Source organism: Mus musculus, chromosome 18, assembly GCF_000001635.26.
Source record: "Mus musculus strain C57BL/6J chromosome 18, GRCm38.p6 C57BL/6J".
Lineage (NCBI taxonomy): Eukaryota > Metazoa > Chordata > Mammalia > Rodentia > Muridae > Mus > Mus musculus.
This window is the reverse complement of record NC_000084.6, coordinates 60,257,185-60,284,858: the sequence shown is the minus strand read 5'-3', so window position 1 is coordinate 60,284,858 and position 27,674 is coordinate 60,257,185. Positions and strand designations below refer to the sequence as shown.

General features: G+C 40.4%; 1 protein-coding gene and 2 long non-coding RNA genes across 3 annotated transcripts; 1 reads left to right on the top strand and 2 right to left on the bottom strand.

Moving 5' to 3' along the window:
* Window positions 1-984: 984 nt before the first annotated feature.
* Gm46635 lies at window positions 985-13,480 on the bottom strand. The gene is made up of 3 exons (XR_001782517.1): window positions 13,454-13,480; window positions 4,080-4,165; window positions 985-1,286 (listed from the first exon to the last, which is right to left on the bottom strand). It is a non-coding gene; the product is annotated as a predicted gene, 46635 (long non-coding RNA).
* On the top strand, window positions 11,592-16,558 carry Gm4841 (predicted gene 4841). Its single transcript, NM_001034859.3, has 2 exons — window positions 11,592-11,690; window positions 13,820-16,558. The coding sequence occupies exon 2, from the start codon at window positions 13,840-13,842 to the stop codon at window positions 15,091-15,093; it is 1,254 nt and encodes a 417-aa protein (NP_001030031.2). The 5' UTR covers window positions 11,592-11,690; window positions 13,820-13,839; the 3' UTR covers window positions 15,094-16,558.
* Window positions 13,509-27,674, bottom strand: Gm45947. Its single transcript, XR_877130.1, has 3 exons — window positions 27,054-27,674; window positions 13,802-13,864; window positions 13,509-13,537 (listed from the first exon to the last, which is right to left on the bottom strand). It is a non-coding gene; the product is annotated as a predicted gene, 45947 (long non-coding RNA).

Genomic DNA, 27,674 nt, shown 5'->3' with positions numbered 1-27,674 from the left:
TTATGGAACTTTAAAAATTCTATCTTCTTAAAAAAACAAAGAAGAGGGAAATTATACCCCCATGCACGTTATTTAAACCATACTTTTATTTTTAAGAATTTTGAAATTTGGATGTCCAAGAACTTAATAAATGCCTTATAGTATCTTAAAACTAGACATAACCATGTCTAGGTGAGATGAAAAGAATCCACTTATTGGCACATGACATGATCCTGAACAGAAAATTAATATGGGGGATAGAGGGGGTGTTTCTGTTTTTTCCACAGAATGCTGCAGAAGCATGCTAGCTTCCAGAATGATTCATGTGATAGGATGACTTGTGAGTTCCTGAGTGTCCTGACAGTGGTGACAAGAAAGCTGTGTTGAGCGCACAGAGAAAGAAAAATCAGGGAGAGCAGCCACTTGCAAACAAGACGAAGAAACTTCCTATCTCCACCATGGGCTACAGCAAGGAGAGCCGCCCTGGTGTCAACTTGGGGACAACTAAAAATGATGACTCATGAGGTGGAGGGACTGCTACAGTGTATTTGACAAGATTTCGTCAGAGACACTGTTTTTGGCCATTCACGCCAACTCCTCTATAGCTGTGAAAGCTTGTGAACCGTACCTATATGCTCTATTGTTAGATAATTTTAAGAGTTAAGATCACCAATCTTGACAAGTCTTTTCATATTCATTGTAATTCTTGTTAATTAACTAATTGTGTAGATCCTAATTTAGATACGGAATCTGCTGTTATTGTTTTGTTAAAGAGACCTGCTTATGTTTTGCTGCCTGTTAGAGTTAGGAAATGATCCCCGGTTTAAAAATCCGGGAATGCAAACTTGGAAAAGGTCAAATGAGCAATTTTAGGATTTACTGCTTTAATTGCAATTTTAACTTCAATATCTACCACACCTTTAGATCAGCAGCTGCATACTGCTCATTTTGTTAATGACATGCATAAGAATATTTCCATAGCTTTGTCAGAGCAACTTATTATAGATAAAAAATTGGAGGCAAAGGTTAATGTCTTAGAAGTAGTAGTCTCAGCAATAGGGCAGGATATAGCAAATATTAAGGCTACAAAGGCAGAAATTTCAGATATTAGTAAAAGTCACTTGGACACTTGGAACATTGATGAATTGGCCAGAGATTTAAAAAACAACCTAAATGCATTGACTCCCCTGGATCCGGTTCAATATATAATCCTACTTGCTATTATGATTGGCATTATTTTATTAGTAATTGTTGTGTTTCCACTTATCTTTAGAGTTTTTCCGAGGTGGGACATTCTGGAACTTCATCTAAAAAATATTAAAAAAAAAAAAAAGTCAGAACTGCTACATCCATTCCAGAAGTGACACGCATGACAGGCCAAAAACTTGGATGCAGTACTGAGGCAAAGAGTTTCACGGAAACTTAGTCTCCTGGAACTGTGGCATTCCATAGCAAGTATGTTCCAACTTTGTCCTTGTGAATGAATCTGTGTGCTTCCTTTCACTATTGTTTTGTTATAGGTGCCCACAAGCAATGACTTGCCAAATATCTAAGCAAAATCAAACTTTGCTTCCTGGTCTTCACCAATGCCCTAGGTGGTCCTTGAGCCGACTGTGGGCTTGGAATTCAGTAAGAATGTTGAATATTTAGTGATATTCAGAATTGCCTCTAGTATTTTAAGAGAGATATGGAAGAAATCAAGCTTTACTATCTATTACATAGAGTTAGAAATCTCAGGGCAAACTTAGCAACGTAAGTTTAGAATTCTTATTATAGTTATATATGGCAGACTACATTACTTATTAGTAGAAAGTCCCCCCACACTATCACTTAGAATAAAAGCCAAGTTGCTCCCATATACAGGAATTTACAATGGTTTAGGAAGTAGATCAGGCTGTGGTTTTAGAGTATTGCATTATTCATGAGATGGTTAGCTAGAGAGGAACTCCCTAATTAGAACCATGACTTCAGTGTGAAAGCCCTTGCCCTAGGAGTGTAAAGACCTCACACCTGGCTTCTAGGACTATACCAATATCCCATCACCTTCCTTCAACCCACACTCCCTGCAGTCCCGCCCTCCTTGGCAGAACTTACTGTTACCATGATTAATGCCTAACTACAAGCCATTCATGAGGCCAATTCTACTCTTGCTAGGGATTGTTGGATTTGTTATTCATCCCAGCCTCCTTTTCATGAAGGAATAGCCCTTTTGGGGGAGGTGATTGCCACCAATGATACTTCCTTTCTGAGATAGCATCTGGAGTCTAAAGAAGGGCTGACTCTTGGCCAAATATCTGGTATTGGCCTCTGTCTTTTGGGACCCTAGATGCTTCCCCCTCACCCGTTTGACGTGTGTAATCAAACCCTGGCTCTCCACCTTGCTTCCCAGCCTTTTGGGACCCTTCGTGGGCATTCTGTTGCTTTTGTCATTTGGCCCTTGGGCTTTTAACAGATTAACCAGTTTTGTTAAGTTACAGATTGATTCTTCCTTAAAGAAAACAGTTGCAATCCACTACCATCGACTAGACATCCGAGACTCAACCGAAGACCTCTCTTCCAACAATGCAGAGAGGGCAGCCATTGGCCTTCAGTTTTCCACCCTTGCTGCAGAAATGGAGCCTTCTTGGTTGCATAAGCTGTGGAAATGACAATTATGGAGGGGGTGACCTCCAGATCCTAATAGTGGCTGAGGGCCATAAGCTGTGGAGTTACAATGACGGGATCTTGTGGTGCCACGAGCCAGATGCACACGGCCTATTGGCTGCAGAGTAACTCCATGACAGGATTATTGCGGGTCCACTGCCTGGATGCCCATCACGACTACCAATGGCCTGATTAAGCCATAGGAATAAGACTTGATGCCGGGAGTGGTTGTAACCTGCATTGCCTAAGACAGAGGCCCTGCCCTTCTAGGACCTGAAAAGGCCTAGTTACTGCGGTGCTGGACGTGGGTGCAAGCCACAAAAAGGCCTAAGACAGGTGCCCCACTGACCCTCTTTTCATGGCCACCCCCTAATTTTAATAAAGTAAAAAGGGGGAGATGTGAGCTACCAAACTGTGGGAAACCAGACCCTCAAAAACTCTCACCCTGAAGATCCGGCTGACCCTTTGATGGGAGTTATGCCACCCCCTCCTTCATGTCTCCACTTCTCGCCTGGGACTGTTTAGATAAAGCCAGCATCACCTCCTCCTTCCTGTGTCCATTTGGTACCTGGGACTGTTTAGATAGGGCAGACACTCCAAGATAAACTGCAAGATGTTTGAAGGCTGCAATCAGCATCTACCCCAGATGTCCATCCCTTTCTCTGTACTTTTATTGTATGCCTCAACCCCTCCCTATTTTCTCTCATTGTGTGCTTATAACCAGGCTCCTAGCCTCCATTAAACAGACCTTGACAGCACTTTGTTTGGTATCGCTCCCCTTTCTCCGCCCGTTTCTCTTACAGGCCTTGGTCCTCCTCAACACATGGAATAACTAAGTCCTGCTGGATGGGACATTAAGGTATTGTTAAGCTCAAACATGAAATCAATTTTGAAAGACAAAAGGGAAAAATAAAGGAAGTAGTGTTCTTTAGCTTGTAGGCTAAACTTGATTTTAGCAAGCAAAATAAAAAAGAAACAGGTTATTTCCAATTTAGTATATAAAAGGCCACGGAATCTCTTCTGTGTGTTCTGTGTGTTCCCTCCAGTCACTTGCTCTGTGTAGAATTGAGCTACCATATCGTAGGCTGGGTAGGAGAGGGCCAATGGCCATGCCAAGTGTCCTTCAGGCACTGCTTGACAAAGGTCCTGTGATCAGACAACTGTACTGACCAGTCACTGCCCTTGGTAGAAATTTGCTGCACAGCTTTTGTTTGTGTTTCTGACATGGTTCATATTTGAATTTCTTGCTGTTAAGGGGTCCTCACTGGAGGTTAGAGCTTGGGAAAATGTAACAATTCTTATCAAAGTTGTTGTTAATATGAATAAAATTAATAGGAGTTCCCTGGGAGAATCAGCTGTAAAGGAAATTGAGTTCTCCACACAACCTATTACTTAAGGAAGAATTAGTAAACAGGACACATAGGATTTGAGGAAAAAAAAACATTAAAGAAGAAAACCTTAGGAAGTTTCAGGAGTTCACAAACCGTAACTGAATCATTAGGATTTCATGTCACTCTTTCCATGGATGTCCAGCTTCAGAAATCTGGAAATAACATAGATAGGAAAAGATTTTGGTTATACAACCAATGCCCGTGTCAGTGATACCCTCCTGAAGGCAAAGCAAGCAGTTTCAGGAATTCTGATGTTCTTCTACCTTTCATAGGACTGTAATAAAGATAGGGATCATATTGAAATAAGAGTTTATGACAAAGACACAGAGAAACTTTTTGTTCATTGAACTGACTGGCTTTCTGAGCAGGGTTGTCTGATTAGGACTTTTTCTGTTATTGTGGAAAAAGAAATAAGATTGCCCTTGTTTAAGCAATGCTTGTGTGCTGCTAAATGGGGCCACAGAATACTATAAAAATGAAAGGAAAGAATGGTGGTCTTATATCAAATATAAAGTAAAATTACAGGAGAAAATGGGAAATTAAATAAAGGACTGATAGTCTGAATTTCCATAGAAAGATTAAGTATTCAGGTTAATAAGACAATACAGGATAAGCTTGATAAAATGGGTACTACAAAATAACTTCCTTTTTTTGAACTTTATTTTAAAATTTTTAAAATTAATCATTCCATTCATTTACATCTCAAATGATAATCCCCCTTCTCTAATACCCTTCCAAAATACCCCATCACATCCATACTCTCCCCCCTCCCCTTTGCTTTTATGAGGGTGCTCGCCCATTCATCTATACACTCCTGCCCCACTGCTCCCATATCCACCTATGTTGGGACATCAAACCTCCACAGGATCAAGACCATGCTCTGCTATCTGTGTTTCTGGAACCATGGACCCTCCCTGTACACTCCTTGGTTGATGGTCTCATCTCTGGGAGCACTTGGAAGTCTGGCCAACCAACATTGTTATTCATATGGGGTTGCAACCCTCCCCCAGCTGCTCCAGTCCTTCTGCTAGCTCCCCAACCAGGGTCTGTGAGCTCAGTCTGATTATTGGCTGTGAGCATCTACATCTGCATTGGTTAGGTGCTGGCAGAACCTCCCAAGGAACAGCCATACCAGGTACCTGTCAGGAAGTGCCTCTTGGCACCAGCAACAGTTTAGGGGGTTGGTGTCTGCAGACAGGAAGGATCCCAAGGTGGGGCAGTCCACAGATGGTCCTTCCTTCAATCTCTGCCCTATTTTTGTCCCTGTCTTTCCTTTGGACCAGAGCATTTCTGGGTTAAAAACTTTGAGATGGATGGGTGGCCCCATTACTAGACTAGGGACTGTGCCCATCTACTGGACGTGGTCTCCATAGGTTCTATTGCCCCTTCACTGAACATTTTAGCTAAAGAGATCCCTTTGGGTGCTGGGAGCCTCTGGCTTGTCTGGTGTCTGGGACCCTCCAGTGGCTACCCCCAGTTTCTCAGCCCTGACTACTATATATTTTTATTCGATTTCCTGACCCTCTGTACCTCTCTTCTGTCTCCTTCAGTACAGGATCCTGCCCATTTTTTTCTCCCACTCCTCTCTCCCTCCCAGGTCCCCTTCTCCCTCCACCTTTCATAATCATCCTGTTAGCCCCTCTATGCAGTACTGAAACATCCACACTCTGGCCTTCCTTCCTTCTAAGCTCCATGTGGTCTGTAGGATGTGTTGTGGGTATTGTGAGCTTTTGAGATAATATCCACTTATCAATGAGTACAAACCATGTGTGTTCTTTTGTGTCTGGATTATCTCAGTCAGGATAATATTTTCTAGTTCTATCCATTTCCCTAAGAATTTCATGAAGTCATTGTTTTTAATAGTTGAGTAGTACTCCATTGGGTAAATGTACCACATTTTCTGTATCCATTCTTCTGTTGAGGGATATCTGAGTTGTTTCCAGCTTCTGGCTATTATAAATAAAGCTGCAATGAACATAGTGGAGCATGTGTCCTTGTTGTATGTTGGAACATCATTTGGATATATGCCCAGGAGTGGCATAGCTTGGTCTTCCAGAAGAACTATTTTCAGTTTTTTTAAGAACCTCCAGATTGATCTCCAAAGTGGTTTTACCAGCTTATCGTTCCATCAGCAATGGAGGAGTTTTCTTCTTTCTCCATATCCTCACCAGTATCTGCTGTTGCCTGAGGTTTTGATCTTGGTCATTCTCATTGGTGTGAGGTGGAATCTCAGGGACATTTTGATTTACATTTTTCTGACGACTAAGGATGTGGAATATTTCTTTAAGTGCTTCTCAGCGATTTGAGGTTCCTTAGTTGAGAATTTTCTGTTTAACTCTTTCTACCTCTATAAAGAATTGAGTTGGAATTTTGATGGGGATTGCATTGAATCTGTAGATAACTTTTGGTAATATGGATACTTTTGCTATATTAATCCTGCTGAGTACTGGTGATCTCTCCATCTTCTGAGATATTAAGAACCAATGATTGCTGCTTCCTGTTATTTTTGTTGTTAGAGGTGGAATTATGTTTGTGTGGTTCTCTTCTTTTCAACTTGTTGTGAGAAGGTTAACTTCTTGCTTTTTCTTGGGTGTAGTTTCCCTCCTTGTGTTGGAGTTTTCCTTCTATTATCCTATATAGGGTTGGATTAGTGGAAAGATATTATTTAAATTTGGTTTTGTCATGGAATATCTTTGCTTCTCCATCTATGGAAATTGAAAGTTTTGCTGAGAATAGTAGCCTATGCTGGCATTTTATTCTCTTAGGGTCTGTATGACATCTGCCCAGGATCTTCTGGCTTTTAGATTCTCTGGTGAGAAGTTTGGTATAATTCTGATAAGTTTGTCTTTATATGTTACTTTATATGGTCACTTGATCTTTGATAAAGGAGCTAAAACTATTGAGTAGAAAAAGGACAGCATTTTCGCAAATGGTGCTGGTTCAACTGGCAGTCCACATGTAGAAAAATGCAAGTTGATCCATTCTTATCACCTTGCACAAAGCTCAAGTCCAAGTGGATTAAGGATCTCCACATAAAGCCAGATACATCGAATCTAGCATAAGAGAAAGTGGGGAAGAGCCTATAGCATGTGGGCACAGGGAAAATTTTCCTGAACAGATACCAATGGCTCAGGCTCTAAGATAAATGATCAACAAATGGGACCTCATAAAATTGAAAACCTCTGTAAGACATAGGACATTGTCAATAGGATACAACTTCAACCAACAGATTGGGGAAAAAAATCTTTCCCAACCATATATCTGATAGAGGGCTAATATTCCATATATACAAAGAACTCAAGAAGTTAGACTCCAGAGAACCAAATAACCTTATTTAAAAAATGGGGTACAGAGCTAAAAAGAGAATTCTCAAGTGAGGAATCTCAAATGGCTGAGAAGCACTTAAAGAAATATTCCACATCCTTAGTCATCAGAGAAATGTAAATCAAAAATTCCCTGAGATTCCACCTCACAACAATGAGAATGACTAAGATCAAAACCTCGGGCAACAGCAGATACTGGTGAGGATATGGAGAAAGAAGAACACTCCTCCATTGCTGATGGAATTATAAGCTGGTAAAACCCCTTTGGAAATCAATCTGGCAGTTCTTGAGAAAATTGAAAATAGTTCTTCTGGAAGACCAAGCTATGCCACTCCTGGGCATATATCCAAATGATGTTCCAACATACAACAAGGACACATGCTCCACTATGTTCATTTCAGCCTTATTTATAATAGCCAGAAGCTGGAAACAACTCAGATATCCCTCAACAGAAGAATGGATACTGAAAATGTGGTACATTTACCCAATGGAGTACTACTCAACTATTAAAAATAAAGACTTCATGAAATTCCAGGAAAATAGAAAGGAGTAGAAAATATTATCCTGATTGAGATAATCCAGACACAAAAGAACACACATGGTTTGTACTCATTGATAAGTGGATAATATCTCAAAAGCTCACAATACCCACAACACAACCCACAGACCATATGGAGCTTAGAAGGAAGGAAGACCAGAGAATGGATGTTCGTCTTGCCTAGAGAGGCTTAAAGGATGATTGTGAAAGGTGGAGTGAGAGAGGGACCTGGGGGAGGGGAGAGAAGAGGGGGAGGGAAAAAGGGAGCAGGATCCTGTACTGGAGAAAATAGAAGAGAGGTACAGAGAGTCAGGAAATTGAATAAAAATATGTAGTAGGGGAGGTGAGGAAATGGAGGTAGCCACTGGAGGGTCCCAGACACCAGAGAAGCCAGAGGCTCCCAGGACCCAAAGGGATCTCTTTAGCTAAAATGTTCAGTGAAGGGCCTTAGAACCTATGGAGACCATGTCCAGCAGATAGGCTCAGTCCCCAGTTGAGTGATGGGGCCACCCAACAATCTCAAAATTTTTAACCCAGAAATGCCCTGGTTCAAAAGAAAGACAGCGACAAAAATAGAGCAGAGACTAGAGGAAGGACCATCTGTGGACTGCCCCACCTTGGGATCCTTCCTGTCTGCAGACACCAACCCCCTACACTGTTGCTGGTGCCAAGAGGCACTTGCTGACAGGAACCTGGTTTGGCTGTTCCTTAGGAGGTTCTGCCAGTACCTAACCAATGCAGATGTAGATGCTCACAGCCAATCATCAGACTGAGCTCACAGACTCTGGTTGAGGAGCTAGCAGAAGGACTGGAATAGCTAGGGGAGGGGGGATTGTACCCCATATGAAGAACAATGTTGGCTGGTCAGACAACCCAGTGTTCTCATAGATGAGACCATTCAACAAAAGAGTGTACTGGGAGGGGTCCATGGTTCCAGAAACACAGATAGCACAGCATGGCCTTGTCTGACATCAGCCGGAGGGGAGACCCTTGATCCTGTGGAGGTTTGAAGTCCCAGCGTAAGTGGATGTTGGAGCAGTGGGGCAGGAGTGTGGGGGTCAATGGGGGAGTACACTCATAAAGGCAAAGGGGAGTGCCAACCTGTGCAGCCACCAAGGTAATATGTGTGGAAATTCCACAAAAAGGGAAATGGGTTTACCATATCAGTCCAGCCATGCTGCCCAGGGAAATGTTCTCAAACTTCTCTATCTCCTACTACAGAGCTACTTGCTCAGCCATCATCCCTGCTTTTCTCACACAAGACAAGAAATGGGAAGAATATAGATGCCAATCAATTGAGGAATTGATAATGAACTGTGACACTGTACAAATGGAATATTACTAATCTGTGAAGCAAACTGAAACTGTCAAATTCATGGGGAAGTGAATGGGGCTGGAAGCCCCATTCTGAGAGAGGGAAAGAACCATTTCATTTGTTTTTGTGTGTGTGTGTGTGTGTGTGTGTGTGTGTGTGTGTGTGTATTTGAGTCTTCACTCTTTAGATATGTGTGCTCCATTTGGAATACCCACAGAAGTTTTGCCATTACTATGGAGTTGTGGAGTGGGACTTTCAATAGAGGGGAGATAGGACACTCTGATAGGAAAGGTTAAAAGAGAACAACAGAATAGGAAGATTTAAATTGGAGAAGAAGGGGAGGATGTGGTAGAAAAAGGAGAGTTGGAGGGCAGTAAAGACTTTTCAAAATGGAAATCTACTACTGCACAGGATTCCCAAAATATATACACACACTATACACTCACACACATGCACACATAAGGAGTGGAACTTCCAAGAGAGGAAAGATAAGAATTAAAAGAGAATTATAGGTAAAGACCGAATAAATTGAGGTGGAAAGGAAGAGTAGAGAAGGGGAAGGAAAGATACATAAAAACATCAGATTTTCAAAATGTTATATGTAACCTATTAATGTAGAATGTTCCTATAAATATGTCAATATACATATTTCTTCAAAAGAAGATGGAGTCACTTTCTACTTGGACAATAATGCTCATACTAGACATCATGTGTAACTAATAAAAAGCCCAGACCCAGGAATTACTGAGCTTTTTTGGTACCCATTGGCCAGTGAGGTCATCCCTGTCCATTACAAGACATTGTCAGTACTGTTGATTACCTTGCAGAACTTAATGGTAAGACCCTATTAGTGAAGGACACTATGTGCCTGAGTTATAGAGCATGAGGAAATCAAGTTGATGCTGACCTACTGATACTGGCTCTATACGTACTGGTTAGCTTTCATAGTGATGGAATTTTCTAGCCACACTTCCAGAGATGAAAATGAAATATAAATACCCAGATGTGAACTGTGTGAGCCTCAGTAATGACCAGATAAGTTATAACCACTCTGATGGTTTGTATAGGCTCATTACAAGGAGTGGCACTATTAGATAATGTAGCTCTGTTGGACTAGGTGTGTCACTGTGGGTGTGGGCTTTAAGACTCTCATCCTAGCTGCCTGGAAACCAGTCTTTCCTACAGATGACGATGTAGAACTCTCATCTCTACCTGCATCATGCCTGACTAGGTGCTGCTATATTCCCACCTTGATGATAATGGACTGAACCTTTGAACCTGTAAACCAACCCCAATTAAATGTTATCCTTTATAAGACTTGCCTTGGTCATGGTGTCTGTTCAAAGCAGTAAAACCCTAAGTAAGGCAATCACTAATGTAATAGTGACAAGAATGTCATGGTAGCAACCAAATACTTCCTGATTGGATTTACTATTACTCCCTAAGATGAAACCCATACTTGGGCCTATATCTGGGCAAGAAACTAAGACTATACTGGTCATATGCCCTCAGTTAGAATTTAATTCCATTATTCTGCTAAATGAATATATCAAACCAACCTCTAATGATTTGCCATTATACCTATAGATTAAGACATCCCTAGGCCTTATGGATGCTCATATATGCAATAGATCATAATCAATATAGATATCCACAACTGGCCAAGGTGCAGAGAATAAGACATCAATAAATGCCCAGCACTAATTGACATATACATAGGTCTCCCTTCAAAGGCACAGGAATGGCTGTGGAGGAGGGGGTTAAAGGACTACAAGAGCCAGAGTTGGTGGAAATAGAAGAAAACAGTGTCTGTTGAATACTGCAGGAAAGCTACATGTATAAACTCACAGTGATTGTGACAGCATGTGTAAGACCTGTCAAGCCCTAGGCAGACCAAATCCCAACAGGAAAGAGGAGTTGACAACAAGAATTAAGGAATGTGAATCTACAATGGTAGGGAAATAAGGTTGTAGTCAAAGAGGAGGAGACAGACTGTTTCTAGAGTGAGACAAAAATTAGCATCTGCCCAAACACCCTGACAACATGTTGTGTGACTTTAGCTTAGGCTGCGTTTGTGGAGTCAGGGATCAGAAAAACTCAAGAGTTCCAATCAAGCCTACATAGTAAACTGCTTCTTCATGCCCTATCAGTTTCCACGTCTCCCACTGTTATTTTAAGACTGCCCTTCTTTTTCTGCCAAGAAAGTAAGTGTTTCTGGCATGAAAAACAGCAGTTTCTTTTGTTTCACTTTCATCTTCTTTGAAATGCAGGAGTTTCTGAAAGGTAATTAGATCTATCCTCCTCCATGATTGGCCAACACACACAAGAAGAGGGGAGGGGCATAAGCCAGAAGGATTTGTACATCCTATATAACTGAGTTGATTCTGCTGCCTTCCTGATAAAGCAGGGGTGGGTCTCATGTGAAGAGCCTGGAGCACAGTGAAGGGTGCTCCCTGCAGCTGAACTACAGTAAACAAATCCAGTGGACACAGGAGTTTCTGGTAAGTGGGCAAGAACTTCTAACCCTCATCCATTTTCTCTTAAGATTTCATAGGTAAGAAGGCATTCAGGAGTATGCCCAGACAATGGAAATCCTCAGCTTGGAAGCTAGAGGGGCTTTGGTGGGAGCTGGGCAGAACTGGCTTTGCATGGATACAGCCTATCATTCAAGTTGAGATAGACCTAAGGGAGATGATCTGGATGTTGATTTTGGTAATATGTGTGTGTGTGTGTGTGTGTGTGTGTGTGTGTGTGTGTGTGTGTGCGCGCGCGCGCTTATTCAATAGATTTGCTTGCCTCTTACTCCTCTTCCTAGGATGGTTGTAATGGATGTGTCAGGTAGCAGATTATCTCTTCAATGTATATGAGGTTTGTTGTGTCTCAGGTTGATCTTGCTTCCTAGTTAATTATTGCCACAGCCTTCTTGTCTGCTGTGTTCATCTTCCTTGGGAAGACCTTGCAGATGGCTATTATATTGGAGTCTGCATCACAAAGCCAGGAGCTAAACAAAAAAAGGATGGGAGAGGAAAACTAAAGAGTTGAGAACAGCTTGTGTTCTTTCCTAAATCCTGCATAACTGAAATAGAGCCTACAGAAAGATAATAAAATTAATAACCAGATAGCTATCAGGGGAGAGCATCAAGGAAAGGAAGCACTCACTATGTACAAAGTCCTAACATGAGAAGACAGCCCAAGACTTGGGGATTGAGCCTAGGGCCTTACTGATACTGAGCAAGCACTCTAACAAGGGACCTATGTATCTGCAGTGCACAGTTGGATTCTTCTCATGAAATAAACATTTTTAAAGAAAACAGTGTATCTAAATGATGAATGAGGACATTGAAATATTGTACTGATAAATGGATTTTAACATGGACTTTAAGGGAAAACAAGTTTTAGATTAATACAAGTTTACAGTCCTTAAGAGGAGGTCCAATCCATGAAAAGGACAGAAGAAAAGGAAATTCTAGGCAAATTAAAAATTATTTCAACCAAATGTATTACCTGCACTTACTCACATCTTTTGAAAATGAAATAAAAGAGACAAATATTTATGTGATCATTACAGATTTGGCGTTGATTAAACAGTGGTGTTGATTATTGTTTATTTTTACTTGGTTTTGAGTTTGAAAAATTAGAAGTATGTTGATTAAGTTCCCACATTTTGGAAGGCACACACTGAAGGTAGTGTGCACAGATGGAGAAGACATTTGATTTCATAGAGAATCCTCCAGTCAGATTAGATGCAGCACAGTTGCTTTTGTTTTTATAGTTGATGATGCTGGCTATGGGGCACATAAAGATTTTTATATTATTTCCATTACTTTACTTACGTTTAATTTTTCCATACTTAAGGGATTAATTGAGAGGTAGTAGATACCTGATACCTGTTCTAGTTTGCTTTATATTGTTATGAAAAACACTGTGGCCAAACGCATTTGAGGGAGAAAAATGTTTTGTGGGGCTTATACATTATGATCCCAGTCTATCATAGAGCAAAGTCAGGGCAGAAACTCAAGCAGTAATAATAAGTGAATGTTGCTTATTGGCTTGTTTCCTAGAGTTGGATCATTTGCTTTAATTCACAACCCAGGACCACCTGCCCAGGGATGGTAACACCCTCCTCATGCATGGCAACACACACACTGGGCTGAGACCTCCCACATCAATCCTCAATCAAAAAAAAAAAAAAAAAAAAAAAAAAAAGCATGTCCCACTGCCTGGGGCCTCAAGTCCCTTGAGGCTTAGATGCATCTTCTCTCACCTAGTCAAGTTCTGGCTGTTCTCTGCTGTATATGTGTGGTGGTCTGGTTGGGTGGAGGTGGGGACATCCTCTTGGATACTGGGTCTGGGGGAGGAGGTATGGAACATTGAATAGTCAGAGAGCAGACCAAGAACGTACAAAGACTAGACTATAAAAAAAAGATTAAAGAATGAAAAAAGAAAGAAAGAAAATGTCCAACTGGCATGCCCCCTGGCATATATATATATATATATATATATATATATATATATATATATATATATTAGTCAACATTAGAGCATAACTAAGTCTGAGAGATAGAGAACACAGTGAGAAGCACAAAGGCATTTTCAATCTTTTGCATCTTACTCTTTCTTCTTCTTTCAGTGCCTTTTTTGCTCACAGTCATGGGTCAGCTCTTCTCTCATATACCTAAGGATGAAGACAAAGGAAATTTGGAGTCCAGCTTCACTGAATATTTTAGGAATTATAAGCAAGAAACCAAAATCATTTCTGAGGAAACCACCCGTTCAATAGAGCTATGCTTGAAAAGGGGGGACTTTCAGAGGGCAAACTCTGTAATCAGTGATGCATTAAAAAATATTGATAATACCCCAATAAATATTGCTGTGACAGGAGAGTCTGGAGCAGGGAAGTCCAGCCTCATCAATGCCTTGAGAGAGGTTAAAGCTGAAGAGGAAAGTGCAGCTGAAGTGGGGGTGACAGAGACAACCATGAAGGTGTCTTCATACAAACACCCCAAAGTTAAAAATTTGACATTATGGGACCTGCCTGGTATTGGAACTATGAAATTTCAACCAAAAGATTATCTAGAAAAAGTAGAGTTCAAAAAGTATGACTTCTTCATTATTGTTTCTTCCTCACGATTTACAAAGTTAGAACTAGACCTTGCCAAAGCAACCAGAATCATGAAAAAGAATTACTACTTCGTGAGAAGCAAGGTGGACTGTGATCTAGACAATGAAAAGAAATCCAAACCACGTAACTTTAACAGGGAAAACACCCTGAATCAGGTCCGAAATTCCTATCTGGATACATTTAGGGAGAGTAAAATTGATGAACCTCAGGTTTTCTTGATATCTAACCACGATTTATCTGACTATGATTTTCCAGTCCTGATGGACACCCTGCTTAAGGACCTTCCTGCTGAAAAGCGCCAAAACTTTCTGCTTTCCTTGCCTAATATAACTGAGGCAGCCATTCAAAAAAAGTACAACTCTACTAAGCAGATTATCTGGTTGCAGGCCACGAAGGATGGACTTTTGGCGACTGTTCCTGTAGTGGGCATTTTAAAGGACTTGGATAAGGAGAGGCTGAAGAAGAGGTTAGACTACTATCGTGACCTCTTTGGAGTCGATGATGAATCCTTAATGTTCATGGCTAAGGATGCCCAAGTGCCTGTTGAACTGTTGATAAAAAACCTTAAATCTCCTAATTTGTTGAAATGTAAGGAGGAAACATTAGAAGAACTGCTTTTGAACTGTGTGGAGAAATTTGCCTCAGCTAATGGTGGGCTCCTGGCAGCAGGTCTTTACTTCAGGAAAACCTATTACCTACAATTTCATTTCCTGGATACAGTGGCTGAAGATGCCAAAGTTCTCCTTAAAGCGGCTCAAACTCATTTTGCCCATAGCTTCTGACAATTAGAAGACCAACTGTTTAATACCAGGGAATCATCAGATAGATTCCCATCCTGACATCTTTTCTTTATACTAGCCGATCTACTGTATCTATGAGAGAAACCTAAGGAATAGGGTCACAGGTTAATACTATATCAGAAATTGACAATCTCCAATCCCTCTTCAACTGTTTATATTCCCTAAAATCTTGTTCTCTGTCTTTGAACTCCACATGCATGCTTGAACACAAATGCACACACACACACACACACACACACACACACACACACACACACACACAGAGAGAGAGAGAGAGAGAGAGAGAGAGAGAGAGAGAGAGAGAGAGAGAGAGAGAGAGAGACCCCCACATATACACAAACACATACAGAAAACCACATACTCTCTCTCTCTCTCTCTCTCTCTCTCTCTCTCTCTCTCTCTCTCTCACACACACACACACACACACACACACATACACACACACACAAATTCTGAGCACAGTGTCACTACTATACTTCCTTAAAATAATTTTCTATTGTAACATTGACCTCTCTGTAAGTTGTTTACAATTATTTCTTTTTTTCTGTGCATCCTGCTCTGAGTGCTCATTGCATTTCACAAGGTACACACACACACACACACACACACACACACCCCTGAACATTTCTTCTCACCCTCATTATGCCTGTGTTAGAAAGTGACTTGCATGACTTACAGATTTTATTAACAAGAAGACTTTAAGAACCAAAGTAAAAGAAACCATGACCACCAATCACAAGTTTACTATTACCAATCAGTTCTTAAAATACCTATCAGAATCTTTCTAGAGACAATGAAGAACATCTATAATTCTGTCCCAGGTCCCATGGAGAACACTGGGTTCCTTCTTTCTATCATTATTGTGGGAAGTGGGTGCAGCCGCAGGCCCCGTGAAACCCACTTGTTTACTGCCTTGCCCAAGCATGCACAGTGAGGCTGCATGCGTGGGCTGCCTGCCAGGCTGTACAGTTCCTCGTGATCCAGAACTGTCAGCCTATCTGTGAATGACCTAAGCTCTTGTCTGGAGCATGTGTGAATTCTGATTGGATGAGGTGGGGTGGACCTAGAAGGAGGTGAGTCAGCTCGAGTAGAGAGAAGAGTTTAGCCCTTGCTGCGAGAAGGATGTAGTAGTAGAAGCTGCTGTTTTAAGTGGTAGAAGCTAGCTGTTGTAAAAGAAGCCAGTAGTAGTGAAGAGAGTTTGTTTAGCCCTTACCCTAGGTAGAAGCCAGTAGTAGTAGAATAAGAGTAGTTTAGCCCTTGCCCTATGAAGAAGCTGCTGGGGAAGAGAGCTGTAAAAGAAAAAGCCTGAAGTAAAGTTGCTGCATGAACCTGACTTGGTGTCTGTGTTGTTTGTATCATGTTGGCCGGAGTAGGACAACGACAATTATCTATCTTGTTTATGATTGTAAAGAAATGTTATAAATACTTAATAAATTGTTGATTACAAAGACTGCTGTCAGCATTGACATTTCCAGTACACCCTTGACACATTACTATTGATTACTGGCAATGTTGCTTTTGTTTGTTGATAATCTAAATTCCTATTTCCAGACATAACACATTGTTTCCCTTAAAAGAGAAGACAACCACCAGTACCTAAGTAAGAAGGGCTGAAAAAGAAACAGAAGAAGGAGATAATAATAATGCAGCAACAATGTCTTCTGCACTCATTTCTCAAACATCCACACACTGGCTATGTAAGTTCTAGGCACCACCAAGGTCAGATCCTTGGGGAGATCAATCATCCTCATGTCCACCCTTGACTTTCCTTCCTGCATGTGCTGATTGTTCTTGATCTTTCTATGAAATCATCACTCCTGGCATTGTGTCAGCCTTATGACCTCTGCTGGCAATCTTAACCTTTCAAAAACTCCCAATATTATAAGATGGGGGCTTGGTTATTAATAAATTAATTTCATTTCATAGTAATGTAATGAAAATTATGGAATATAAGACACCTGTTTACCAAGAAAAATAATACCTCAAATTATTTTAAAGTTTAATTGAGTCAAAGATTGAATATCCATTATACAACAGATCTGGGCCAACAAATGTCAGCTTTTCTTCACCATACACAAACAGCTGGTATATTAAAAAAAAAACTATAAAGATACAAGGTTATGTTGGCTTATGATTTCTCTGTCAGGATGTCATGGCAGTTGGCTATGCTTTATTGAAAAAGGTTTTGCTTTTAGTTTGTCAACCGCATTCTAGCATCTTTTCGCAGTCTGTGACTGTCTCCCTAAACCAATGCTCTTCCCCTAAAACAGTTATTTTAAAACAAAATCAAACAAACAGAAAGGACTGTTCTGAAAAGTGAGATTTTAGGCTTCTTTCATTGACAATGTTTTGTCTTTTTGTCAAGAAACCTTACACTGCGAGTTTCTGAGCACTTTGATGGTTCCTCTTGCTTCATCTGGACTCTGCTCTGGTAAAGTGTGAGACGACAGATATTACAGTCTTCTCTAGTAAAAGATATCAACTTCCTCTGAACCATTTCAAACAAAACACCTTCAAATGAATTTTTGAGTCAATTGACTTAGAAGGAGCATTTGCTAAGGGGAAGAAATATAGGAGCTCTTCCTATAAGCAGATACAGAAATTGACCTCTCTGTGTGTCAGAAATAGATCCTCCCGTACATCTATTTTATTAAGAAATCTGACTTGGACATGGAAGTAACTGTGTTCTCAATATTATATGCCTGTGCTGGAGAGATGACTTAGTGGTTAAGAGCACACACTGCTCTGAAAGTGGACCTGAGTTTGTTACCGGTACCCATGTCAGATACCCATGTTAGGCTCACAACTCCTTATAATCATAACTTCTGATGCCTCTGATCTCTGATGGCCCCTGTAGTTACATGCACATACTTTAATCCCCACAAGACATTTATATGATTTTTAAAAATCTTAAAAAAAAGTTATACTGCTGAACGCCAAGCCCACTTCCCACAAGTATATAGTTTTCTATTTCTTTAGAGGAATCTTTGAAACAGCATCCATGGCTCAAATGGAAATGGTCATTCTCAAACATGGTTGTCTATATGGGGTTATTAAAATGTCTTACAGGCTATCAACCAGCTAGTCCAACAACTGCTGTTTTCCAGTGGAAGGTCCAAGAATCCAGTTGGATGTCTCATCTGGTCTTCAGTATACACTGGAATCCTGAAGCAGTAGGCTCTAATGACAATGAAGAAATGGTCTAACCAGTGGGAGTGAGAACAAGAAGAGAAAGAGCAGAAACTTCCTTCTTTCATGTTCTTTATATAGGCTGGCAGCAGAAGGCATGACCCAGATTAAATGTGTACCTCCCACTTCATAAAATCCACATATAAAAGTTGGTCTTCACACTTAAATAAAATGCTTTAATTAATTAAAAACAAAACCCCTCACTGGTGTACCCGGCCACTTGGGTTATAGTTAATTTCAGTTGTAGTCAAGTTGACAACCAAGAATAGCCACCACAGATGCCCAGTCTCCTAAAAATATAGTCATTTTTAAAAAAGGGAAGCTGGGCATGGTGGCACATGCCTTTAATCCCAGCACTCGGGAGGCAGAGGCAGGCAGATTTCTGAGTTCAGTTCGAGGCCAGCCTGGTCTCCAAAGTGAGTTCCAGGATAGCCAGGGCTATACAGAGAAACCCTGTCTCAAAAAGACAAAACAAAACAAAAAAAAAAAAAGGGAAACTGAGTCAGCAGGATTACAGGCTAAAACATCCTATATCTCTAATATGGTGAGTGAATGAAGCTCCTGAGCAATTCCTGTCAATCCCTGTGATACTTTTGAGAATTCATTTCACACACTCTTCAGTCCAGATCAGATAGACCTGAACTCAGAAGCCAGAGAACAAGTGTCTGGCAAATTCCACCATCTTTTGGGGGAAAATTGTAATGCTCTCAATTCTGGCTCTGAACAGGCGACCCCCCCCCCCTGCAGTGATCCCCATCTGCTTTGGAATGGGCAAGGCATTTGTTGAAAGCACAATCACCCTGAATATCAGAGAAACATGGTGTGAATATTGTTCTCCAGAGAAGACACAAGGAAAGAAAACTGAAGTGAAAACTCCATTTGTAGCCCAAACCCTTCACCCAGGCCTCATTGGTTCTGGAGTTAGAGGTCTCCCAAAAGCCTCACTATCTGAAAAAGTAGAAGACCTGAAAGGAAGACTTCACTTAGTAAGGCAGCCTGGTACCCATAAATTCATTTAAACATGCCCCAGTAACCAAAGATTACCCGAAACCATAGAAAAGTCTGACACTGCCCTAATGTTTCTGAGTTGGAGGTAGGTTAAGGTGGAATTCCAAGGCTGTAAGAAGAGTCAATGTTAGTTAGCATATCAACTTAGAAATGATTTAAAGAAATAGAGGGCATCCATGCTATTGTGGGGTATTCACCAGAGATGATTATCTGGGTTTAAGCCAAAAGAAAGTCCTTATTAGATGGCTGCCAACTGCACTGGGTGTTCAGGTGTCTGGGTGAGTTTTTAAGCAGAAAACCCGCATCCTGAGTTGACACACTTCAGTTAACATGGACAATTAACCATAATTGAAACTACAGAAGCCAAAAACCAAAGTTAGCATTTTAGGGACTTTCCTAGTGTCATGGATTTTGGTGGATTAGGCCTTTGTTTTTGCTGAGGTAGCTAGTGTTGTTTATGTGTGGACTTTTATGGGCTGAATGGCACTTCAATCATATGATGTCAGTTATGCTAAGGTACAGGGGTGGGGCGGCTTGCTACAATATTAAAAACATATGATGATAGAGGGCTTTAAAGACTTGGTGAAACAAATATAAATTTTAGAAATATTAGCTGCTCCACTGAGTCTGCTCTGCTCAGGTGAAGGTGTGGACTGCAGAGGTTAACAGCTTCTGGGTCAGGCAGAAGCCACAGAGCTTCTGAGGCAGACTGCATTTTGGGCTCCAGGCATCCAGGCACCTTCCCTGCCAGAGGAGAGGTGTCTGCCCTGCATGGGAGGGCTTTGCCACAGCATCTGGGGGGGGGGGGGAGACATCTTGGTTCCTGGACTCCACCAACACTAGTCTGTGCAGGAAAGAGTGTGGCCTACAGAAGCTACACAGATTCTGGGACAAGCCTTGTTTCCAGCCTTCAGCTTCTGCCAGGAGGCAGGTCTGAATGCCAGGTATCTGACCACCTTCCCTGCAAGAGGAGAGCTTGCCTGCAGAGTGTGCTGTAACCACTGAAACTCAGGAGAGAACTAGTCTTCAAGGTCTGCTGAGAGAGGATAATGGAATCATGAAAGGAACAAACTCTAAACAGAGACAAGTATAACAACTAACTCCAGAGATTACCAGATGGTGAAAGGCAAACATAAGAATTTTACTAACAGAAACCAAGACCACTCGCCATCATCAGAACCCAGTACTCCCACCTCAGCCAGTCCTGGGCACCCCAACACACCCGAAAAGCTAGACCTGGATTTAAAAGCATATCTCATGATGATGATGGAGGACATCAAGAAGGACATTAATAACTCACTTAAAGAATTACAGGAGAACACTGCTAAAGAGTTAAAGTCCTTAATGAAAACACAACCAAACAGGTAGAAGTCCTTAATGAAAAACAGGAAAACACATCCAAACAGGTGATGGAAATTAACAAAACCATACTAGACCTAAAAAGGGAAGTAGACACAATAAAGAAAACCCAAAGAGAGGCAACGCTGGAGATAGAATACCTAGGAAACAAATCTGGAACCATAGATGCCAGCATCAGCAACAGAATACAAGAGATGGAAGAGAGAATCTCTGGTGCAGAAGATTCCATAGAGAACATTGGCACAACAATCAAAGAAAATACAAAATGCAAAGAGATCCTAACTCAAAACATCCAGGAAATCCAGGACACAATGAGAAGACCAAACCTAGGGATAATAGGAGGAGATAAGAATGAAAAATTTCAAGTTACGGGCCAGCAAATATCTTCAACAAAATTATAGAAGAAAACTTCCCAAACCTAAAGAAAGAGATGCCCATGAACATACAAGAAGCCTACAGAACTCCAAATAGACTGGACCAGAAAAGAAATTTCCCCCGACACGTAATAATCAGAACAACAAATGCACTAAATAAAGATAGAATGTTAAAACCAGTATGGGAAAAATGTCAAGTAACATATAAAGGCATGCCTATCAGAATTACACCAGACTTTTCACCAGAGACTATGAAAGCCAGAAGATCCTGGACAGATGTTATACAGACACTAAGAGAAAAACAAATGCCAGCCCAGGCTACTATACCCAGCCAAACTTTCAATTACCATAGATGGAGAAACCAAAGTATTACAGGACAAAACCAAATTCACAAAATATCTTTCCTCTAATTCAGCCCTTTAAAGGATAATAAAGGGAAAACAACAACACAAAGATGGAAATTGTAGTGGCTATTCCTGGTTGTCAACTTGACTATATTTGGAATGAATTACATCCAGAATTTGAAGGCTCATCAGTGACCCTTATCTGGAGGCTTGGAGATCCTTATCTGGATCTTGTTATGGAGATCTTGAGCCATAGTGGCTATGGATTCCAGAAGATTGAATCTCTGAGTTTAAGGAACAAACCTTTAATCTGGGCTACACCTTTCATCTGGGATTAAAGGTGTGGTGGAGCACACCTTTAATCTGGGCTACACCTTCTGCTGGAGACAATATAAGGACATTGGAAGAAGGGAGTCTAGCTCTAGCTCTTGCTCCTTCTCCTGCTTGCTGTGTGAGACTGAGTAACTGCTAGATTCTTGGACTTCCATTCACAGCTGCGACTGAACAATTGTTGGGAATTGGGCTGCCGACTGTAAGTCATCAATAAATTCCTTTACTATCTAGAGACTATACATAAGTTCTGTGACTCTAGACAACCCTAACTAATACAGAAATTACACCCTAGGAAAAGCAAGAAAAGCAAGAAAGCAATCCTTTAGCAAAACTTAAAGAAGACAGCCACAAGTACACATTCCCAACTTTAACAACAAAATGACAGGACGCAACAATTACTTTTCTTTGAATTCTCTTAACATCAATGGACTCAATTCCCCAATAAAAAGACATAGATTAACAGACTGGCTACACAAACAGGGCCCAACATTTTGCTGCTTACAGGAAACCCACCTCAGGGATAAAGAGAGACAGTACCTCAGAGTAAAAGGCTGGAAAACAATTTTCCAAGCAAATGCTCCAAAGAAACAAGCTGGAGTAGCCATTCTAATATTGAATAAAATTGACTTCCTTTTATCATTATTATTATTAAAGTTATCAAAAAAGACAGGGAGGGGCACTTTATACTCATCAAAGTTAAAATCTTCCAAGAGGAACTCTCAATTCTGAATATCTATGCTCCAAGTGCTAGGGCAGCCACATTCATTAAAGAGACTTTAGTAAACCTCAAAGCACACATTGCACCTCACACAATAATAGTGGGAGACTTCAATACACCACTTTCATCAATGGACAGATCGTGAAAACAGAAACAAAACAGAGACACAGTGAAACTAACAGAAGTTATGAAACAAATGGATTTAACAGATATCTACAGAACATTTGATCCTAAAACAAAAGTATATACCTTCTTCTCAGCACCTCATGGTACCTTCCCCAAAGTTGACTATATAATTGATCATGAAACAGGCCTCCACAGTAACAAAAATATTGAAATTGTCCCATGTATTCTTTCAGATCACCATGGCCTAAGGCTGATCTTAAATAACAACATAAATAATAGAAATCCAACATTCACGAGGAAACTGAACAAAACTCTTCTAGATACCTTGGTCAAGGAAGGAATAAAGAAAGAAATTAAAGACTTTTTAGAGTTTAATGAAAATGAAGCCACAACATACCCAAACTTATGGGACACAATGAAAGCATTTCTAAGAGGAAAACTCATAGCTCTGAGTGCCTCCAAAAAGAAACTAGAGAGAGCACACACTAGCAGCTTGACACCACACCTAAAAGCTCTAGAACAAAAGGAAGCAAATTCACCCAAGAGGAGTAAAAGGCAGGAAATAATCAAACTCCAGGGCAAAATTGACCAAGTGGAAACAAGGAGAACTATTCAAAGAATCAACCAAACAAGGAGCTGGTTCTTTGAGAAAATCAGCAAGATAGATAAACCCTTAGCCAGACTAACTAGAGGGCACAGGGACAGCATCCTAATTTAAAAAATTAGTAATGAAAAGGGAGACAACAAGAGATCCTGAAGAAATCCAAAACACTATCAGATCCTTCTACAAAAGGCTATACTCAATAAAACTGGAAAATCTGGATGAAATGGACAAATTTCTAGGCAGATACCACGTACCAAAGTTAAATCAAGATCAGGTTAATGATCTAAACAGTCCCATATCTCCTAAAGAAATAGAAGCAGTCATTAATAGTCTCCCAACCAAAAAAAAGCCCAGGACCAGATGGGTTTAGTGCAGAGTTCTATCAGACCTTCAAAGAAGATCTAATCCCAGTTCTTTGCAAACTATTTCACAAAATAGAAGCAGAACGTACCCTACCCAATTCATTCTATGAAGCCACAATTACTGTGATACCTAAACCACAGAAAGACCCAACAAAGTTAGAGAACTCCAGACCAATTTCCTTTATGAATATCAATGCAAAAATCCTCAATAAAATTCTTGCTAACCGAATCCAAGAACACATCAAAACAATCATCCATCCTGACCAAGTAGGTTTCATTCCAGGGATGTAGGGATGGTTTAATATATGGAAATCCATCAACGTAATCCATTATATAAATAAACTCAAAGACAAAAACCACATGATCATCTCGTTAGATGCGGACAAAGCATTTGACAAAATCCAACAACCATTCATGATAAAAGTGTTGGAAAGATCAGGAGTTCAAGGTCCATACCTAAACATGATAAAAGCAATTTACAGCAAATCACTAGCCAACATAAAAGTAAATGGTGAGAAGCTGGTAGCAATCCCACTAAAATCAGGGACTAGTTAGACTGTCCACTTTCTCCCTACCTATTCAACATTGTACTTAAATTCCTAGCCAAAGCAATTGACAACAAAAGGAGATCAAGGGGATACAAATTGGAAAGGAGGAAGTCAAAATATCACTTTTTGCAGATGATATGATAGTATATATAAATGACCCTAAAAATTCCACCAGAGAACTCCTAAACCTGATAAACAGCTTCAATAAAGTAGCCAAATATAAAATTAACTCAAACAAGTCAATGGCCTTTCTCTACACAAAAGATAAACAGGCTGAGAGAGAAACTAGGGAAACAACACCCTTCTCAATAGTCACAAATAATATAAAATACCTTGGCATGACTCTAACTAAGGAAGTGAAAGATCTGTATGACAAGAACTTCAAGTCTCTGAAGAAAGAAATTAAAGAAGATCTCAGAAGATGGAAAGATCTCCCATGCTCATGGATGGGCAGGATCAATATAGTAAAAATGGCTATCTTGCCAAAAGCAATCTACAGATTCAATGTAATCCCCATCAAAATTCCACCCGAATTCTTCAATGAATCAGAAAGGGCAATCTTCAAATTCATCTGGAATAACAAAAAACCTAGGATAGCAAAAACTCTTCTCAAGGATAAAAGAACCTCTGGTGGAATCACCATGCCTGGCCTAAAGCTGTACTAAAGAGCAATAGTGATAAAAACTGCATGGTACTGGTATAGCGACAGACAAGTAGACCAATGGAATAGAATTGAAGACCCCGAAACGAACCCACACACTTATGGTTACCTGATCTTTGACAAGGGAGCTAAAACCATCCAGTGGAAAAAAGACAGTGTTTTCAACAAATGATGCTGGCACAAGTGGCAGTTATCATGGAGAAGAATTCGAATTTATCCATTTCTATCTCCTTGTACTAAGGTCAAATCTAAGTGGATCAAGGAACTCCACATAAAACCAGAGACAGTGAAACTTATAGAGGAGAAATTGGGGGAAAGCCTCAAAGATATGGGCACAGGAGAAAAATTCCTGAATAGAACAGCAATGGCTTGTGCAGTAAGATTGAGAATAGACAAATGGGACCCCATAAATTTGCAAAGCTTCTGTAAGGCAAAAGACACCATCAGTAAGACAAAAAGGCCACATACAGATTTGGAAAGGATCTTTACCTATCCTAAATCAGATAGTGGACTAATATCCAATATATATAAAGAACTTAAGAAGGTGGACTCCAGAAAAACAAATAACCCCATTAAAAAATGGGGCTCAGAGCTAAACAAAGAATTATCACCTGAGAAATACCAAATGGCTGAGAAACACCTGAAAAAATGTTCAGCACCCCTAATCATTAGGAAAATGCAAAAAAAAAAAAAAAAAAACCCTGAGATTCCACCTCATACCAGCCAGAATGGCTAAGATCAAAAATTCAGGTGACAGCAGATGCTGGCAAGGATGTGGAGAAAGAGTAACACTCCTCCATTGTTGGTGAAATTGCAGACTTGTACAACCACTCTGGAAATCAGTCTGGTGTTTCCTCAGAAAATTGGACATAGTACTACAGGAGATTCCCACAATACCTCTCCTGGGCATATATCCAGAAGATGTTCCAACCAGTAAGAAGGACACATGCTCAACTATGTTCATAGCAGCCTTATTTGTAATAGCCAGAAGCTGGAAAGAACCCAGATACCCCTCAACAGAGGAATGGATACAGAAAATGTGGTACATTTACACAATGGAGTACTACTCAGCTATTAAAAAGAATGAATTTATGAAATTCTTAGGCAAATGGATGGACCTGGAGGGCATCATCCTGAGTGAGGTAACCTAATCACAGGAGAACTCACATGATACGTTCTCACTGATAACTAGATATTAGCCCAGAAACTTAGTATACCCAAGATACAAGATACAATTTGCAAAACATATAAAACTCAAGAAAAACGAAGAGTAAAATGTGGACCTTTTGCCCCTTTATTAGAATTGGGAACAAAACACCCATGGAAGGAGTTACTGAGAAAAAATTTGGAGCCGAGCTAAATGGATGGACCATCTAGAGACTGCCATACCAGGGGATCCATCCCATAATCAGCCCCAAAACACTGACACTATTGCACATACTATCAAGATTTTGCTGAAAGGACCCTGATATAGCTGTCTGTTGTGAGACTATGCCGGGGCCTAGCAAACAAAGAAGTGGATGCTCATAGTCAGCTACTGGATGGATCATAGGGCCTCCAATGGTGGAGCTAAAGAAAGTACCCAAGGAGCTCAAGTGGTCTGCAACCCTATAGGTGGAACAACAATATGAACTAACCAGTAGCCCGCAGAGCTAGTGTCTCTAGCTGCATATGTATCTGAAGATGGCCTAGTTGGCCATAATTGGAAAGAGAGGCCCATCAGTCTTGCAAACTTTATATGCCCCATTGCAGGGGAACGCCAGGGTCAAGACGTGGGAGTGAGGGTTTAGGGTAGTGGGGGAGGAGGGTATTGGGTACTTTTGGGGTAGCTTTGGAAATGTAAATGAAGAAAATACCTAATAAAAATTTTTAAAAAATTTAAAAAAAAGAAATGATAGCTGCAATTGTTAAAACACACAGTGGAAATCTATCTGTGAGGCATGTGCTCTAATAAGAATGGGATTCTCTCTGTATTACTTGAGAAGGACAAATGTATCTATGAAGCAGTAATTTTTAGGGCATTGATTTTCAGTCAAAATCTAAAAGGAAGTTTGAGATGGTTCCTGTTGTGTGTGGCATGTATGCCTGTGTGCTTGTGTACCTGTGTGTATGTTGTTTGTGTGAGTGTTGTGTGTGTGTAAGTATGGGTTCACAGAAGCCAAAGGAAGATGCTAGGTGTCCTATTAGTTCACATTCCAACTTATTCATTTGAGAGAGGTTCTCTCAATGAATCTGGAGCTATGCTGGTGTCAGGTCAGAAAGCCTTGGCATCGCCCCTGTCTTCACACTCTCCCCAGAGTGGTGTGCCAGTTTTACCTTATTGCACATTTTCTTTACACTCAGGTTCTCATTATTTTGTGTCAAATACTCTAAGCCATTTCTCCAGCCCAGCTTCTGAGATATCTAAGGGACAAAACAGTAACAACAAAACGTTATTATTACTTTAACCATGTGAGTTATTGAGAGAAAAATTACTACAGTAACAAAAACAGTGAGAGGAAGGAAAATGGGAAGGATGCTGAGGTGAATGATAGTAAGGAGATGAGGAAGGATCAGTAGAAAACAAAAAACAAAAAACAAAACCAGAAAGCACTTGTTTCTCTGCCTGACAACCTGAGCCTTATTCCAGAACCCTCATGGTGAAAGGAGAGAATCAACTTGTTATTCTTTCCTTTCATCCACAGACTATGGTAAGCAATGAGTGTGCTTTGTAAACCTGAGGACTCTTTGTAAACACATAACTAAGAAATACTAAGCCAGAAATTTAAAGACTCCTGTTTAATTAAAAAATATGCTAGGGAAAAATTGATCAGGAAAGAAAATATAAAACCCAGCCAATTTGCAAGCATAAGTACGTTCATATCAATACATATATAAATTGTAAATGGCTTAAGAGTCCCAAATAAAAATGTCAATTATATTGAAAGAAAAAAATCG